This window comes from Macaca thibetana, chromosome 16, assembly GCF_024542745.1.
Source record: "Macaca thibetana thibetana isolate TM-01 chromosome 16, ASM2454274v1, whole genome shotgun sequence".
In the NCBI taxonomy this organism is placed as follows: Eukaryota; Metazoa; Chordata; class Mammalia; order Primates; family Cercopithecidae; genus Macaca; species Macaca thibetana.
The window spans coordinates 10,100,242-10,119,299 of record NC_065593.1 but is presented as its reverse complement, the minus strand read 5'-3'; the positions used below and the strand labels follow the sequence as shown (position 1 = coordinate 10,119,299).

The 19,058-nt window shown below is 46.9% G+C and overlaps 1 protein-coding gene across 3 annotated transcripts in view; it reads left to right on the top strand.

Moving 5' to 3' along the window:
• Positions 1–19,058, top strand: part of SHISA6 (shisa family member 6) — a 327,507-nt gene that overhangs the window by 19,426 nt on the left and 289,023 nt on the right. For all 3 annotated transcript variants that reach the window (XM_050765002.1, XM_050765001.1, XM_050765003.1), the window contains exon 2: positions 2,462–2,622. In XM_050765002.1, the coding sequence (XP_050620959.1) occupies positions 2,462–2,622 (161 nt within the window). The remainder of the gene's footprint in view (positions 1–2,461; positions 2,623–19,058) is intronic.

The window sequence follows — 19,058 nt, the reverse complement described above, 5'->3', positions numbered from 1 at the left end:
CTGGAAGCTGCTGCCCACTCTTACAAAATCTGCTGTGCGGTTCCTCAGTGACCAATTTTCTTTCCTACGGTTAGAAAGTAGCTCAGGCCTTAACCCATTTCCTCCGGCGTATTCAAATTAATTAGGTGAGACCAGGATCACGCATTTCAGAATTAGAATAATATTTATTGAGCACCCTGGAGAGAAGGGGATGGAAGATGGAGAGGAACCGGAGCAAGGAGGGGGGTCACCAGTGGAGGGAGGGAGAGTAGGCAGAGGGACTCACTCTTAAGGCCACGTGGTCTGGGAATGAGGGCTGCCTTCCTAGTTGGCAGAGGGTACTGGAAAGGAAGGATCCTGGAAAATGGTCACACATGGGTGTGGGAATAGGAGCATTTCCTTAGCTGCCATGTACTTTACAACATGTGGCAGGGTTCCCATCCTTAGGTAGCCTGTCAGGCAGCCCTTGTTTGAGAAACACCTTTTGCTGTACATCCCTCTCTCTTGGCTGTGCTGACCAGCTCAGTGCAGCCCACTGGGCATCAGGAGCCCTCTCCCAGGAGAAGATACATCTCATAGCACAAACTGTTTTCTTATTTTCTCACATGACCTAGAGACAGCCCCTGGTAACCACAGTTCTGCTTTCTGTCTTTACAGATTTACCTAACTGGGTATGTTATAGAAACATGATCTTTTACGGTGTGCTTCTTTTACTTAGCATGATGTTTTCAAGGTCCATCTGTGTGATAGCATGTGTCAGTATGCCTTTTTAAAATGACTGAATAATATTCCATTGTGTGAATATACCACATTTTGTTTTTCTCTTCAGCAGTTGATGGACTTTTGGGTTGCATCTACCCCTTGGCTATTATTAATACTGCTGCTTTGAACTTTTGTACACAAGTTTAATACAACATATATTGTTCATTGTTCTTGGGAATACCTAGTAGATTTGCTGGGCCATATGTTAATTCTGCGTTTAAGGAACATCACAGTTTTGAGGAAGTGCTAAACTGTTTACCAAAGGGATTGCAGGGTTTTCCATTCCCACTAACAGTGTATGAAGGATTAAATTTCTCTACCTCCTTGCCAACACTTGGTATTATGTGACTTTTCGGTTACAGCTATCCTAGTGTGTATGAAAGGGTATCTCAGTGTGATTTATAGTTTTGGGACTAATATCTAGGTATATAATCCATTTTGAGTTAGTTTTTTATATGGTGTGAGGTAAGGATCCAACTTCCTTCTTTTTCATGTGGTGATCTAGTTGTCCCAGGACCATTTTGTGAAGAAACTATTCTTCCCCCTACAGTTTACTCAGATGCGTTTCTAAACTGCTGCGGTTGTCACTTTTCATGGAGCCAGAGTGTTGGAGCTGGACTCCTGGTAAGAGGGAAGCCTTGGGTTGGGCAGGGCCCCACCCCTCAGAGACACCCCTTAGGAAAATGGAAGAGTCTTTGCCTGGCATGTGCAAAATGGAGTGCATTGGGGACTGGGGACCTGGCTCTGAAGTGACAGTATCCAGGTGTAGTCTCTTGTGGCTGTCCATACTCATCTGTTCCCCACTGCCAGTGAGTATCTCACATGTCATACCCACAGAGGGCATCCTGTTTGAAAGCAAGTAGGGGAGCAATTCCCCCTAAATTATGAGCCCCTAGATAGCAGGAATTGGGTCCCATTGATCTCTCTCTCTTCAGTGACTGATGCATGCTGTGTCCTGAGTCACTGCATGTTTGGTTGTTGAAGCTGGGCGCTGAGTTAACAAAAGCTGCTTTCTCTTGAGTAGCTGGACCTCTTGCAGGGGAACGGGTCTCTCCTGCTATGGCAGAGTCTCTTCCTGTCTCTCTTTCTTCCTGTGTATTTTTTCCCTGTGTTTGTGATTGCTCCCTCCTCTAAACTCCAGTTGTCTTGACTGTCTGCACCATTCACGTGTTTTGATTTTTATCTTTTCATCTCTATGTCCTGTCCTTGCAGCTCAATCATACCCTTCCTTGATAACAGGAGCTGTGTGTTGTACTTATTTGGGTCTCCAGTATCTAGTACATGATACTCAGTGTGTGGTTTTGGATGATGAAGTGGTCCCCTGATATTAGTGACCTGCTGCTGAATTTGAGGCCGATAGTTTCAGCCCTTCACCATAGTGGCATTCCACTGGCCAACTGCTATAGGTACCTGCCTGGCATAGGTGGATATCTGGGGAGCCAGTATTTTGAAAGGGCTCAGAGTTTACTAACATGAAATGAATTACGGAAAGAAACCATAGCCCCAGCCTTTTAGTTTGTACCTCCCGGCATGGTAACCTTTACCCTGTGTCCCCCACTGAGACCAACACCAGATGTAGCTGACTATTGAGAGCTGAACGCTGTCTCTCTCTCTTCCTGCATCTCTGTAAATCAAAGGGCATATGAAAGTAAGCCAACTCCCCTCATGGGTGTGCACACCTGCTCAGTGAATCTCATTATGTGATCTCCTCCTTGTTTAGGGCTCTGGCTGACATCTTAAGACAACAGGGACCAATCCCCATAGCACACTGTGAAAGAGAAACTATCTCGGCTATCGATACCTCTCCCAAAGAGAACACGCCGGTCAGATCGTCCTCCAAAAACCACTACACTCCTGTGCGTACAGCCAAGCAGACTCCAGGTAAGTAACAGCTGGGCACCTTGATTCTTTGCTGTGGCTGGTGAGAGGTTTCAAGATGTTTCTGCTCTGGTGGGGCAGGTTGTGGACCTATGATGGTGAGATGAGCGACTCTCTGATGGACAGGCAGGCTTGCAAAAGATTTTTGGGACTCTCTCCCTGGGGTGAGTTTGGAATGGGCAAGACTGTTGCCAGTCAGTGTCTGGGCTGGATGCGAACTGACAATTTCAGGCACGTGTGACCTAGTGAGTGGCTGGTATAAAGGAGCTTGCAGCATCCATAGCAGGGTATGGCCATCCATTCACCCATGTGGTGGGAAACTTTAGGCTGAGTAGGATGCTAGATATGTGACAATAAATTACTGTACCCCACTGTAGAACCTGCTCAACTACTGGGATCTCAAAGAGCTCCTTCCTGAGGATGAGAATTAACATCTGTATTTTTGCGTGTCCTTTTCCTGTGCTCTGTAGATTCCCTGGATGTATGATGAGTTGCCATAAAATAACAATATACCTTCTACTTTTTGTACTTATCATTGCTATAACTGTGAAGGAAATGGCAGGGCTTATTTTCCTTGTCATACGGGTCGATATATGAAGCTCAAGGAAATTTAGTAACTTGAACAAGGTCACTGAGATGTTAATAATAATTAAAAAATCAGTAATAACAGTAATATAACCTAAATATTTATTGGAATCTTGTTCTGTGCCAAGAGTCATGCTGAGCCTTTTATGTATATTTTCTTATTTATTCTCCACAGCAATCTTAGAAATACTTATATTATCCCCATTTTGTGTGAGGAATGGAAAGGCTAAGTAACTTTCCCAAGGTTACATGATTAGTGAGAGAGAAAAACAAGATTCAAGCCAAGGCAAATAATTAACAATAATAAGAACTAGGAAACCATAATATCCTTACCCAGTTAAGGGTATGAATCCAAAATATCTGAGTGGACAGTCTCCTTACAAGTACAGCTTGGGAAGTCATCTCTTGTAGTGAGTGTTTCCAGCTAGCCTCTTACTGGTACTAATCCTAGTCCCAGAGAAAGCTTTTACTTTGATACTTGGATCTGAAATCTTCACATCTATTACTCTGTAGTTTTCAGAGGATGGGCAATGTGATCTGAACTAAGCCTGCAATAAGGATATATAACCACTAGGTGGCAGTGGATGTGACCAAATCCAAACTATAGCAAAAGTGCTGATGAGATCAAATTTATTTTCCATTTATTCTTTATTTTTCTTAAATTTATTAAGTCAGAAACCTAATATTTGCTTTTAAAATAGCATTCTTAAATCTTCTGAGAGCCTAATAAAAGGAGATGACACTGCCTCCTGAGAAATACATATACATATTTATATTCATCCAACAGTTTGTATATGATTTAAGGGAGTTAATAGATTCATCCAAAGTTAAAAATCCCGGCTGTAAAGGTAAAGATGGGGACTCCACATTTGCAAAATGTCTAAGATGCATTTTCAGCTTTAACACCATAGATCCTTAAAACATAAGCAATAGAAGGAATCTTGGTAAAAACATCTGGACCAGTGGTCATCTACATGGATGCATTTTAGAATCACCTGAGGAGATCTTAAAAATGCTGATGCCTGGGCTCCACAGAATCACCAGAATTTCTAGGGATGGTGTTGGCATCACATTAGTATTTTAAACAATCTCCCCAAGGTGATTCTAACATGTGTCTAGTGGTGAAAATCACTGGTTCTGAAGGATTCCTTCATTTTATGAGTGAAGACACTGAAAACCTAAGCCAGTGGTTCTCAAACTTGGCTGCACATTGGAATCAAGTGGGGATCTTTAAAAATTAAGGATGCCTCGGCCCCACCCCCAGAGACTGATTGAATTGATGTAGAAGTGTGGTCTGAGAATGGAGGTGGGTGGGGGGTGCTGGTGGCTAACACTTCCCAGGTGATTCTAATGTGGAACTAAGTTTGAGAGTCACTGGGCTGTGGGAATTGCATAGAGACACCGTTGTAGCTAATCCTTTTTGTCACTGATCACTGTTGAATCCAACTCTGGTATTATCACCACCTTTGAGTAGTATATTTTGATTTTTCCAAGGATTCATCCTTTGAAGTCAGTCTCCACCAGAACCTTGTTGTGACTCTGAAACTTCAGGTCACTCTGGCATCAAAAGCACCCCTGGTTGTTTATCTTCCCCGCTCTCTGTTTGGGTTTTCTTTGTCTCATTCTCAAGCGAGCTAGTTCCCCACCGCTGAATCCAGACTGATTAGGTGGACAGTCTGGATTTGCCCTTAAATACCCTTCACAGAGCAGGAAGATTTGTCATTTCTTCTGGTTTCTATATACCTCATCTCTTCTAGTGAGCTGAGAAGGAAAGCTTCCAGTTACATGATTCACTTCTATGTTTCAAGAAATTCTCCTCCTGTATTTCTCAAATTGGAACTCTTCACTTTGCGCTTGGAGATGGGAATAGTATCCTGGCCCAGAAAGCATTCTCAGTTGTGATGCTTAAATTTAAAAGCAATTTCATCACAAGCTGCAGCTTCTACAGATTATAATGGACACAATGCTTTTCCAAACAGTTGATATCCTTTGCCACAAAATATTGCAGTTTGAGCAGAAGTTGAACAGAACTTTGCGTAAGTGTTCAGAGTGGAAATTTACCGTAATTTTGACACTCATCAAATCAACAAACCATCAGTTGTAGGAGTATGGTAGTAAGTTTTTAGGGGGCTATTAAGGAAGATATCCAGTAACACCAGTAGGCATCAGAGCATATGAGTAGCTTTGATACTCAAGATGGTTTCGGTGGGTCAGCCACATCAGCATCACCTGAGAGCTTGTGGGAAATGCAGAATCCCAGACTCTACCTCTCCTGCTGAATGAGAACCTGTAATTTGGTGAAATCGCTTAGCAATTAGAGTTTGAGAAGCACCGGGAAAGCTTGAGCATTTAAGTATCTTCCTCAGTTTGCCTTTTGGCCCTGTCTTTTACTATGTATGTGATATTGGGCAAGATTCTTTGTCTTTCCAAGTTTCTTTGTCTGCTATTGAAGCCAATCGTACCTGTACATCAGAGTTGTTTTAATTGTATAATGAGTTAAACCAAGTAAAGCACTGAAGACAGGTCCCCATACATAGCAAACACTGACTGTTAGCCATGATCAGGCTATGGAGGCACATCCACAGCTCATGGAAGATGAATCAAATGAATGAAAGAACCAAAGGCAATCCATTGGTGTCCTTAGACCAGGCAGGGTCCGTGGGGTTGTGTCTGGGATGAAGGTCCCTGGACTCAAGCCTTCCTGTGGTTGGCTGCTGTCTGAGGCACATCCTCTGGGGATGAAAGTAATTTGTGGGGCTTGGTCAGGGTTTTGGACATTGAAAGCACATGCTTGGTTGGTTTGGGATGTGGGTTGAGAGTCCTGCAGTAATAATGAAAACAATAATAGCACAAGTACCACAGATTGAGAACTTACTATGTATTGGGTACTCTGCTAGGCACTTTATGCATAATAGCGAATGGATCCTGTACCATTTCTTAGATGTGAAAGTTTCTAATCCCACGTTAGCAGAAAAATCCTGTCCCCTTCTATAAGAGCCTTTTACCCCAACTCTTCCAGGAAGCCCCTTTCCAGCTTTAAAGATTGCCACATACAGAACACTTGGTTGGAATGTAGAAAACCAATGAACCCTGCTTTCATCCCTTACCCCTCAAATCTGGCTGCCTGCAGACTCTTGCTACTCAAAGTGCGGTCCATGGACCAGCAGCAACTGTATTCCATTGGAACTTGTTAGAAATGCAGAATCTTGGGCACTTCCCCATACCTACTGAATCTGAAGCTGCATTCAAGATCCTCAGAAGATTTGTACACATGATAAAGTTGAAGAAGACCTCTTTTAGCTCAGTGATTCTCAGCCCTGGTCACACATTGGAGTCGTGTGGGGAATTCTGAAAATACCAATGCCTGCCCCCATCCCAAAGATTCTGATTTACTTGGTCTATAGTAGGACCTGGCATTGATATTAAAAAAAGAAACAAACAAAAACAAACTTCCCACGTGGTTCTCCAGTCCAGAAAACTTTGCAAACTGACCTCTTAAAGTTTTGAGGGAACTGGAGGAAAGCTGTCAAATAAGGAAGAGATTCTTTGAAGATTATTGAATGTAGGTTCACATCAAGATCTGCAAGATGGAGACTGGCTAGGCAGAGTTGAGTGTGGCTGTTGTAACCAGTCCTGTCCTCAACAGGTGGGGCCGAAGGGAGTGGAAGACTCAGGCTCATCTGAGAGAGGGAGGGGATCAGTATAGAGCTTTGAATGGAGACCCCTGGGCAAAAGCAGGCATAAGTAGAAATAAAAAGCTTGTTTAAGGGACCAAGTGGAGTCATGAAGAGATGCACCATACCGAGCATTGCAGTTCCCTGAGTCCAGCACCTTAGAGGCTTGCTGTGGGCTCGCTTTTCATAGATGGGAAGTAGGAGAGACTTAGCATGTTTGCCTCACCTCACCCCCTCCTAAGGAGCCTGTCCTGGGACATCTGGGGAGAGTGGGGTACCCATTCCTGGCAGTAGTAATGAGATCATGTGCTGAGGTTACAGAATGTTGATATCCAGATTCGCTTTATCAAGAGTGACATCATTTGGAGACAGTAAATATTCATGCCCATCTACATACCACTGTGAGTTGTATAAAAGAACAGCCAGTCATCCTGCCTGTTGTCAAAGCCATATCCATTAATGGCAGACAAAGGGAGCCAAGGGTCATGACTCTCTAAGCTTCATGGAGACCCAGAATGAAGGCTGAACAGGTGGCAGAGGGGCACTCTGCCACAGCCCTGCATGCCCTGGCTCCCATCCATCCCCCCATGCCTCTCTGACCTCAACCCCTACTACCTTCTGCGTCCCTCCCAGGCTCCAGACACACTAGTCTTCTCCAGACACACTGTTTCTTCTCATGCCGTTTGTATTCTTGCATTGAGATGTTTCCCCCTCTCTGTTCCTGTAGCCTCAAATTTTCTAGCACTAGGTATTTGTTTTGTGGAATCTTGCTCAAACAGCACTGTTCTGGAGAGGCCTTTCCTAACCTTCTCCTCTGTTACCATCTCTGGCTTTACTTTTCTTAGAGCACTTACATCATCTAACATCATACATTTTTCGGATCATGTGTTTATCATCTGTCCCCATCAGAATTCAAGCCCCAGGTACACAAGGGTTTTCTCTTCCTATCATCGTGGTATCCTAGGACCAAGAACATCACTTGGAAGATCCTAGTTGCTCAAGAGCTGTTGGTTCAGGGAATGAATGAAGGATGACATGGTCCTTGACTTGGATGGGCATAGGATCCAAGCACAGGCACTGGTTATGCAGCTGCATACTGAAGACTGCACCCCATGTAGCAGCCCTCTTTGTAAAGTAAGTATGGTGTCCATCCCTTAGCGCATAGGCTGATCACCAGCCAGCTGGTTGAGCCAGAAGGTCCTGGAGTCCAGTGCCCAGGTTTTTGTTGTTGTTGTTGTTGTTTTTTTTTTTTTTTTTTGATGGAGTCTTGCTCTGTCACCCAGGTTGGAGTGCAGTGGCGCAATCTCAGCCCACTGCAACCTCTGCCTCCCAGGTTCAAGTGATTCTCCTGCCTCAGCCTCCCAAGTAGCTGGGACTACAGGCGCCCACCACCACACCCGGCTAGTTTTTGCATTTTTAGTAGAGACAGGGTTTCACTGTGTTGACCAGGGTGGTCTCGATCTCTTGACCTCATGATCCACCCGCCTCGGACTCCCAAAGTGCTGGGATTATAGGTGTAAACCACCGTGCCCGGCCTGACCAGGCTTCTTACCGAGCCCTATGGCCCCTCTCCTCCTGTCTGGGGCTGACCCAGAACCCCGTGGGTCAGTGCAGCCAGGAACTGGGCGGCTTCCATGGCTGGGCTCAGAAGACTATCATCCAGGGTGCCGTCCCAGTTCTTTACACCCTGCTAAGAAAGCGTGGGTGCCTTGGAAGCCCAGGCAGCCCAGAGAGTCCCTGTTCCCAGGGACAGGTTTAGGGCCACCCATGAAGCCAGAAAACTTGGGTTGTGCAGCTGAGCTGGGAAACTTCTGATGAGTCTCAGCGTCTCGTAGGAAGTAGGACTTTTCTTTTCTCAGTCATCCCCGAAAGAAACAGAACTGTTGTTCTAGAGGAGTCTGAGATGATAGCCTCATAAGGTTTTGGAGCTCTATGGAGATGGTGAGATTAGCTGGCCAGAATTATGCTTGGCCTGTGAGGAAACTGAGACACACAGGGGTCACTTAAGTGGGAGGTGACATAAATATAGATAGAAAGCAATCAAAGCACATCTGACACAAGAGCAAGACAATTTTAAGTCTTCACTGTCCAATATATTGGTTCCTAGCTACATGTGGCTGTCAAGCACTGATTGTTAAAATTAATTTTACCTATTTATTTTTATTTTGTAAGTTTTTATGTTTTTAGAGACAGAGTCTTGCTCTGCCATCCAGGCTGGAGTGCAATAGTGCAATCTTGGCTCACTGCAGCCTCCACCTCCTGGGTTCAAGAGATTCTCCTGCCTCAGTCTCCTGAGTAGCTGGGATTATAGGTGCACGCCACCGCACCTGGCTAATTTTTGTATTTTTACTAGAGTCGGGCTTTCACCATGTTGGTCAGCCTTGTCTCGAACTCCTGAGCTCGTGATCTGCCCACCTCGGCCTCCCAAAGTTCTGGGATGACAGGCGTGAGCGGGCGTGCTTGGCAAGGAGTTTATTTAAGTGTGATGATCTGATTTCTGTTTTCTGGTTGCCAAGTAGTGAACACCACAGGTTAATGAGAGAACTTTCTATGACTTTCTCTGACTTCTCTTTCCACAGGAAGACACCCTCCTATAGAGGGGGCAAGATGATGCGGAAAGAGCTTGTAGGTTTCACAATAAGACAAACCAAAGACCAAATTGCCCCTTGGTTTGGACAGCCTGGACCTTAGTCCAGGGCTCTGAAATAGGAGTTGGCAAACGTTTTCTGGAAAGGGCTGGATCGTCAATATTTTAGGCTCTGCAGGCCATAAGATCTCTGTGGCAACTATCCAGTTCTGCCCTTGAAGCACAAGAGCAGCCATAGATGATAAGTAAATGAATGGATGTGTGTTTTAATAAAATTTGGACGTGTTTCCATAAAATGTCATTTACAGTAGCAGGTAATGGGCAGGGTTTGGCCTGTGGGCTCTAGTTTGTCGGCCCCTCTCTGAAAGTCCTAGCCATCTTCCATGCGGCATTTCCTTTCACGTGGAATGCGACCAGAGACACGTCCCTCTCTGGGATTCCATAGGGGAATGGATGGCAAACACAGATCTGTGAGCCCAGGAGGTGCCCTGTCAATGTCAGGTCCCATTCCCCTCTTTCCTTCCCTGAGACTTGAGCCAAGGTATTGCTTGATTTGGATTTTATAGCCGGTTGAACCAGGGCTCGTGAGGGCTGATGAGTGAATCATGTTGTAGTGGGGCCCAGGGTCTCCAGGGTGCAAATGGAGAGGTAGCAGGTGTAGACAACTGTTTTGCAAAGCTTAGCTGTCGGGGAGAGAAGAGGCGGGGAGGCTGTGAAATGGAGGGTAGGCTCATCCTATGTGAGGGGTGAAGGGTGGGGGGAAACATGAAAACATGCCCATGCTGGAGGAACAGAGCTGGTAGAGAAAGGTGTGGAGGGGAGGGGTGCAGGAAGAGAGGGACCCGGGCAGACTTTGGCTCTCCTCAGCCCTGACCTTCTCGGTGACTGTTTTCTATCACTTAGGTGATGAGGTTGAAAGCATGGTTATTAAATTTACAAATAACATCCCTGGGAGGATTGGTCAGCCTATCCTCAGATGATGACAGACTCGGAATTCAACATATCTTGCAGGGCGCAGATACCCCAAGGTCCATTTTATTTATATTTTATTTTGAGATGGAGTTTCACTCTTGTCACCCAGGCTAGAGTTCAGTGGCGCCATCTCAGCTCACTGCAACCTCTGCCTGCTAGCTTCAAGCAGTTCTCCTGCCTCAGCCTCCCGAGTAGCTGGAATTACAGGTGCCCACCACCACGCCTGGCTAATTTTTTATTTTTTATTTTTTTATTTTTAGCAGAGACAGAGTTTCACCATGCTGGCCAGGCTGGTCTCAAACTCCTGACCTCAGGTGATCTGCCTGCTTCAGCCTCCCAAAGTGCTGGGATTACAGGCATGAGCTACACCGGCCCCATCTTCCATTTAACAAGACCCCCTCTGCTGACCAAAGCTCACCTTCCCTTCTGTGCCTGGGACCCCATCTGTTCCTGGTCCACAGAACCTTGCTCCCTGGACTTCCACCTTTCCCCTCCTGCCCCCTTCTGTAGCAGCTCTGCTCCTCCAGCCTGGGGATATGTTCAGCCTCTTTACCCTCCCATAGGATGAGCCCACTCTCCGTTTCACACTCTTCCCGTCTCTTCTCTCCCCGACAGCTGAGCTTTGCAAAACACTTATCTACACCTGCTGCCTCTCCGTCAGCTCCCCTTACCTCCTCCTCAGCCCATCTCCTGCGTTCCACTACCAGGCAACCTCCTTCCCACAGTTTTGGGGGATTCTGGGAAGAGCTTCTTTTTTGTCTCTGCCATCAGAAACTCTGCCACTCCTTCCGCGGACACCAAAGCTCTGCCTACTCAGACACTTTTGGGTCGTTATGGGGATGCACTCTCTGTCTTCTACAGCTCCCCAGCCATGCTCTGCTCTTTGCTTGATCTGGAATGTTCTCTTCTCGTTCACTTTCCCACAGCCTAGCCTGCTGTTCCTTATCTCCCAGGCCCCCACATGGCTCTCACTTCCCTGGCTCCCTGCCTGGAGGCGTTTCTCCACTGGTCCTTCGTGGCACCCTGGGCTCCTCCGTCCTTGCAGAGACACAGTGGAGGGGGCTGACTAGGACTGTTGGCCCCAGTTTGGAACCCCATTCTGCCTTCACTAGCTGGAAGTAGTGATCATTTTACTTAACCTTCCATGCCTCAGTTTTCCTGGTCTGTAAACTGGGTATAAACTCTCCTGCTTGTGTTGTTGTGAAGATTGACTTAACTTCCTCTGGGCTGTCTGGTTTCTCTAAGGTGTGTCTGGTATCAGCATAGCTCACCTGACAATCTCCAATCCCTGGCTCAGAGCCTGGCATACTCAGGCTGTCCAGTAAATACTCACAAAGTGACTAGCATGATGCAAACCCCGTATTTGGGTCAGAAGTCCCAGTAAATCCCACAGGGAACAGTAGGTCATATGAGAGAGTCACGAGGGTTTAGGGTGAATGAACAGAGCAAGTTGAGAGCTCTGGAAACAGCCATGTCTTTAGGCTGCATTGAAACAACCTGGAATCCAGATGCAAGGGGGTGGCATGCCAGCTGTTTTCATGGCTGGAGTGTTTGTCTACACTTCTCGTTTGCTGCAGTGCATTTATCTAGGGCTGTGGGGAGGACACCAGAGGAGGCCACTCTTGCTCAGCACAAGGGCAGGCGTTCTCCTGATGTGAGCCCCCCTGTTCCAGGTCAGGCCACCTTGCCATGCAACAAGCTGCTCACTCCGTGATGATTTGAAGCAGAGGAGGCGAGCAAGTTGGGCATTTCCAGCTTGAGAGGAAGGCTGGCCTAGCAACTTCCAAGGTCCGACTTTTCGCATGTCATCATAGAAACAGTAGCTGGGATTTGTTGAGGGCTGAGTGTCCAGGCCCTGGGCTAGGAGCCTTCCTTGTCATAGTCCTCGTGTAGGCACTGTCCCCCTCCCAGTAGATAGGAGGCTACAGCGACATGGAGTGATGGGCGGCCTGCCCGCAGGTGCACGACTTGTCGATGTCAGGGTGTGGGGTCTGACCTAGGCAGCTCAATATCCGGGACTCACTCTCTCACTGGCTGCACTTCTCTTGGGATTCCGTGACTCAGGGTCAGAGCCCAGGTAAAACTTATGGCCAAATCACCATTCTGTTCTCAGTGCCAGGCTTGTCCTGAGAGGAAGTGTTAATTCCTCATTTTATGCCATTCAGAAAGTGAGTGCTGCCGGGCGCGGTGGCTCAAGCCTGTAATCCCAGCACTTTGGGAGGCTGAGACGGGAGGATCACGAGGTCAGGAGATCGAGACCATTCTGGCTAACATGGTGAAACCCCGTCTCTACTGAAAAAAAAAAAATACAAAAAACTAGCCGGGCGAGGTGGTGGGCGCCTGTAGTCCCAGCTACTCGGGAGGCTGAGGCAGGAGAATGGCGTAAACCCAGGAGGCGGAGCTTGCAGTGAGCTGAGATCCGGCCACTGCACTCCAGCCTGGGTGGCAGAGCGAGACTCCATCTCAAAAAATAAGAAAAAAAAAAAAAAAAAAAGAAAGTGAGTGCTAAGCGCTTGTGTTCTTATCCTGGGAGATAAGTGACTTTTCCCAGCATAGGATTGCCTTAAGGACGGGTGTGCCCAGAAGCAAAGCTTTCCAGAAGCCAGAGGGGCTGCCGTTGTGATGGTGGGACCAGCTATGCCCAGCATGTCCCACTCTTAGGGCTTCGTCCTGCCTGGCTGCTGCACAGGCTTGGCCAGAGAGGACCCCATCCCCTGCCCCTCCCACCAAGGAGGAAGCCCGAGTCGGGGCAGATAGAGCCTGCTCTCCCCACGTGGCCGGGGGAGAAAGGAGAACCCCTGAGCTGGCTCACTAATCACTCACCACCATGCCCAGGGAGCCAGAGGGTTTAGAATATGGCCGGGCTGTTCCCAAAACGAGGTGCCGGTGAGAGCGAAAGCCAGAGCACGGAGGACAGGGTTAGAATTCGCAATTACCTCCATGAGTTGGCAAAACGAAGGAAGTGACAGAGCGAGGTGCAGTGACAAGAGCAAAAGGGTACTGGGCAAGGGCGGCCCTGAGCAGCAGGACACGAGGGAGACCAGCCATATGCCCCTGGCCCCCAGGGATGTGGAGCGTGGGAGCTCTCACCAGGAGGGAGAGCCTGGCCTCCATCTGAGTGGCGTTTAGTGGTCTTTTCCTCAGAGGCTTAATGTCCATAGGCTATTTGAGAAACCAAAGATGGAGGAGGAGACGGCAGGGAGGCATCCCTAACTAGATGTGACACACCAACTGTGTGCTGAACACTTGGTTAGGGCCTACAGGAGCTGGAAGGTGGATTAGACACAATCCTGGCCTCAGGAGCTTAAATCCAGGCGCAGGAAGTTGAGACAACACGAGAAGATAATTGACCCTACAGATGCCCCTCCACCATTATAGGCCACATGCTCAGAACGCTCAGAGGGAGGTTGTGTGGTCAGGGCGAGCGTCACCGAATGCTTGAAGGGCAGGTAAGATTGAATGGGTAAGGAGGAGGGTGGAGGGTACTCCTGGAGGATGGAAAACTGGGGTCCACAGGAGCCTGGAGAACAGTGATGTGTAAGAGACTAAAGGTTTGCAGAAGGGCACAGTGATCAATTCCTTTGGAAAGATTGGTTGTGGCTTTTCTGTAAACAGACAGGAGTGATTAAAGATTTAGGACAACAGCCAGGAAGGAACTGGAACTCTGTGTTCTAGTGGGGAAGGCTGCTCTGAGCAGGAGGAATTTTTTTTTTTTTTCCATTAAACATATGGACTGTGTCCCTGGCGGGGTAGAAGATGTGTGGGAGCGGGTAGGGGTCCCTGCTGTGGAGGTGGCAAATGACTGAGTTGTTCTAATGGCAGGGGAATGGGGCAAGGTTGGACCCTCCAACGGGGGTTGGAGAGGAGGCTTTTGGGAGTCTACAGTGACAAACCAACAGAGGAGGAGGTGTGAGGAGCACAGTTCGTTAGCAGCACCTTGAGAGCCAGAGGAGGAGGATGGCAAGATGGGACTCCAGATTCATGGATTCCTTCATTCATTCAAAAGTGATTTTGGTCCTTTATTGGATGTCAAGCATCAGCAATATAGTGAACAAAACAAAGTCTCTAGTCTCATGGTGTTTACGTTCAGCTAGAGGTGGCAGAAAATAAACGCACAGACATATACTTGAAATCGGGCAATAAGGCTTTGAAGAGAAAGAGAGCAAGAAAAGAAAGTAGGAAGCGATGAGAAGTGAGAGGAAGTCACCTGATTTGAGGAAGGATCACTGAAGCCGAGACTCAAATGATTGAGCCATGTGTGACCATCTGGAGAAAGGGTGTTTAGGGCAGAAGTGAAATCCTGCTTGGTATGAAAAACAGACAAGAGCGGCTGGAGTAGAGAAAACTGGGATAGAGACATGTTAAGGGCTAGAAGTCAGAGATGGGGGGCCTGTAGTCACACTACATCTTGAGTTTCATTCTGGATGTCATGGGAGTTCTTGTAGGGCTTATAGCAGAGTAGAGATAGGATCTGACATGTGGTTTTTATAATCATTCTGGCCACCATCTTGAGACTAGATTCTGTTATTTATTTATTTATTTATTTATTTATTTTTTGAGATGGAGTCTCACTCTGTCACCCAAGCTGGAGTGTGCAGTGGTGCGATTTCTGTTCACTGCAACCTCCGCCTCCTGGGTTCAAGCAATTCTCCTGCCTCAGCCTCTCAAGTAGCTGGAATTACAGGCTCATGCCACCACGCCTGGCTCATTTTTGTATTTTTAGTAGAGACAGGGTTTTACCATGTCGACCAGGCTGGTCTTGAACTCCTGACCTCAAGTGATCCTCCCGTCTCAGCCTCCTAAAATGCTGGGATTACAGGTGTGAGCCACTGCACCAGATCGAGACTAGATTCTGGAGGGGCAAAGGCGTTGGAGGGGAGGTGGCCTAGGAAGTGGAAGCTATTGCTTTACCTGGGCAATGGGAGGGAGATGGGACTTGGACTGGGATGTCAGTGATGGAAGATGTGAGAAAGACTTTCTTCAGTGTTTATTTTTCTTAACTTGTTATTTTGAACAATTTCAAACCAATGGAATACTTGCAGGAATGATACAGTGAACACCCAGATGCCCTTGCTAGTTGTTAACATTGTAACATATTTGCTTCTCTTTATCTCTCTGTCTTCCTCCCTCTCCTTTTCCTTAACATCATCATCATCCTGGCCATTGCCACCACCACCATTATCATCAACACCATCACAAATACCATCATCATCATCATCACCATGACCATCACCACTGCCACTGACATCACCACCACCATCATCACCGTCACCACCGTCATCATCACCACCATCATCACCATGACCATCATCGTCATCATCATCATCACCATCATCATCATCATTTTTGAATCATGTGAGAACAAGCTGCCAATATTATGACTCTTCATTCAGGACAACTTCAATATGTATCTTCTCAGTTCAAGGATGTTCACTGACATAACTGTGATACAATTACCAGATTTATGAAATTTGTCATTGTTTTAATACTAATATCTAAAGGAGAGTTCAGGATTTATTTGTAGATAGAAATGACAACATTTGCTGATTGATTGTATGGAGGGTATGAGGGGAAGACAGGAGTCACAGACGACTCCAAGGATTTTTGGCCAGAACAAACAGTTGATGAGAATGACCAGGTCAGTCCAAGGACTTGGAATGAATAGCTGAGAGGTCTTACCCAAAGGAAAATTGGAAATGTTTGCATGTCGGCAGATGAACTGAGCTGGGGTATTCAGTTCTCCAGTGGATGTTGCCAGAGTAATTACAAGGGAAGTCAGAGAATCTGGTTTCTCCCTCCCCACCCACGGTTTCTCTTTCTTTCTTGCCCTCTCTCTCTATTTCTCTCTCTCTCTCTCTCTCACACACACACACACACACACACACACACCCCACATGTACATATACAGACTTTCTTCTCCCAGAGATCTAGACCTGAATGCAGCCATGGGCATATCTCATCAGAATGGTAAGCAAATCGACAATGAGGCATTGAACTGTAAGTGCCTTGAGTACAGGGATATGTCTGCTTTGCTCACTCTATTCACAGTGCCAGTGCCTTTTGCACAGATCTTGGCACTTAGTAGGCATTCAGTAACTATTTCTTGAATAAATGAGTGACAAAATGAATGCTCTTATTTAATACATTATACAGAGGGCAGTGATTATAATTATGTATGCTCACAAATAATGGAATATCTAAAGTAAGAGTTGCTGATACAGAAGAGAAGTTTCTCTCTTCTGTAAAAGAAGTCACTTCAGGGAGGATATGGGCTCTATAGTGTCCAGGCAGTGTCGAGTTTCCTTCTATCTCGTTGCTATGGCTTCCTAAGCATTTGCCTTCCGTGTCATAGCCCAAGATGGCTGCCTGAGCTCATGCCATCGTGTCTGCATTCCAGACATCAGGAGGAAGAAAGGACCAAGAAGATCATACCTCATTTCTTTAAGAACACTTGCTTGAAGTTGTCATACCACTCCTACTTACATCACATTAACTAATGTGGTTTTTCTTTTCAGTGGCCAAGTGATCAATTAATAGGAGTTCTTTGACTAGAGAAGAATGGCTACTGGGGGGCAATTAATGATTTGTGTCACAGTATGGCCCACAAGGGGACTGTGTAATGCTTCTACCGCAAACAGTTGGTATCAAAAACATCAGGTGAAGTGAGCTGCTGTGGCTACCCTCTGTGTTTTCCACTGTGAATGTGAGCAGTTATGTCACTAGATGGACTGTGAATGCTTTAGAATGGGGAGGGTCACTGGGAGACTCCTGGAGAGATTAGTGAAAGCTCTAAGGATGCTGTTTTTCTCTAATTTTGGTTCTGATATGGAGGCTGCAGAATGTTGCCCCACAGCAAAGCCAAGGCATTGAGGAAATCCCTGCAGACAGTCCCTAAGTCTGTGTCGCGACTGAGCCCCCTGACATCGGAGGCTGTGTCCTGTTCATCTTTGGGTCCCTGCCTCTGCACTCTCAGGAGCTCTGGACTCTGTTCTCCTGTGTCTCCTCGCCCATACGTGCTGAATGAAGAGAAGGCAATCAATTTAGATTATTCAGAAGTTTAACAAGATGCAACAGAGCCAGTTTTTCCTAACCAGAACATTTGAGAAAGTTTAGCCAGAGCCATCTAGAAAGTATGTTGATACGGACGCTGCCTCAGCTCCATCCGCCTACCCCTGAGAGGAGGCAGGAGCAACCTCTCCCAGATCAAGACCCCACTGTGGGTGGGCTGCCAGCTAGCAGCTGGGCGAAGGCCACATTTATCCCTGCCCTGTTTCTTTATTCCGCTCTGTATTCAAGCTTCGTATTTCCCTTTGTGTGTGTTTAGCTTAGGGATTGATCACCGTGGCTTAGATCTGTGATGAAATAGATAAGCCTGCACTTTAATAAACGTGGCGTTTCTTTCCCCATAAGAATTAGATTAAAGGAAATGGGGCTTCTGAGGAGGCGGGGCAGGGCAGGAAGGTGGAGCTGGGTGGCCGAGGCAGGCAGAGACGCTGCCAGCCAAGGCTTGGAGAGGCCGGGGTGCACTTTGGGGGCATTTAAGAGTGAGCTGCAGAGAAGCAGCCTCGTGTTTTCCACAGAAAGAAGCTAAAACAGCAAAGTCTTGTAAGTGCGATGGAGTCCTCCTGAGTGGCCAGTTTGGGGTTGCTGACTTGAGTCCTTGCAGTGCAGCTACAAACACACTTCCTGCAATTGTTTGCAAAAGTCCTAGGTGGGAGTTCAGGGCTTGCAGGTCTTCCTCAGGCCACAATTTCAGCTCCAGGGCAACCAGAGAAGCACTGTCACAGTAGAAAGAGAGGGTGAGGTGTGTAACCTTGAGCAAAGACACTGCTTAACCTTGCTGGGCCTCTCCTTCCTTTGCTCTACTTAAGAATATTCATATCAACTTGTTAGACCCTGGTAGAGGTACTAGACAATAAACATAAAGCAACAAGGACAGTCCTGGAACGCGTTTGATGTGCACAAAATGGTAGCCCTTAATAGTATTGCTATTAGGGAGCTAGGATCAGTGTCACACAGTAATCCGAGTGATCTCAGGCCATTTCCTCCGTGGTTGTCAGGACAGGGAACTCTGCAATGCCCTGTGGTCCATGTGAGCCCTCTTCCTAAGAGGCTGTTAGATGGGAATCCTATAAGGTCAGTAATATTATTCTTTCTATTACCACCTTGGTAATAGAGGCTTAGGAAGGCTGATTGACTTGTTCAAGGTCAAACAGTTTGTTGTGGTGGTGCCTGCGGTGGTTACAAGAGCTTATAAGACACGCTCTCCCAACTCCCCTGGTTGAACATTGCCTCCCACCCTTCTATTGTTTTTTATTCACAGTCGTAAGGTCACTGTGACCAAGAATAGCAAAGAGCAAAAAGAGAGAGAGAAAGAGGGGGAGAGAGAGAGGAGACTAGGGAAATGACCTGCATTTTCCATTTTCATTAGCAGGCTCACACTCTCAGGGCTGCTCTGGGCAAACACCTGGCTCCTTAGATTTTCCTGTAAAAGAAGCTAGTGGTGACTTTGAGGGCAATAAAGATTTAGCTGAGGCTGGCCAGCACCCTCAGGTCTGTGGGCTCGAGTGAGTCAGAAGGGCTGCTTGGGTGTTCTGAGCCTTGTCTTTTTCTAAGAAGGA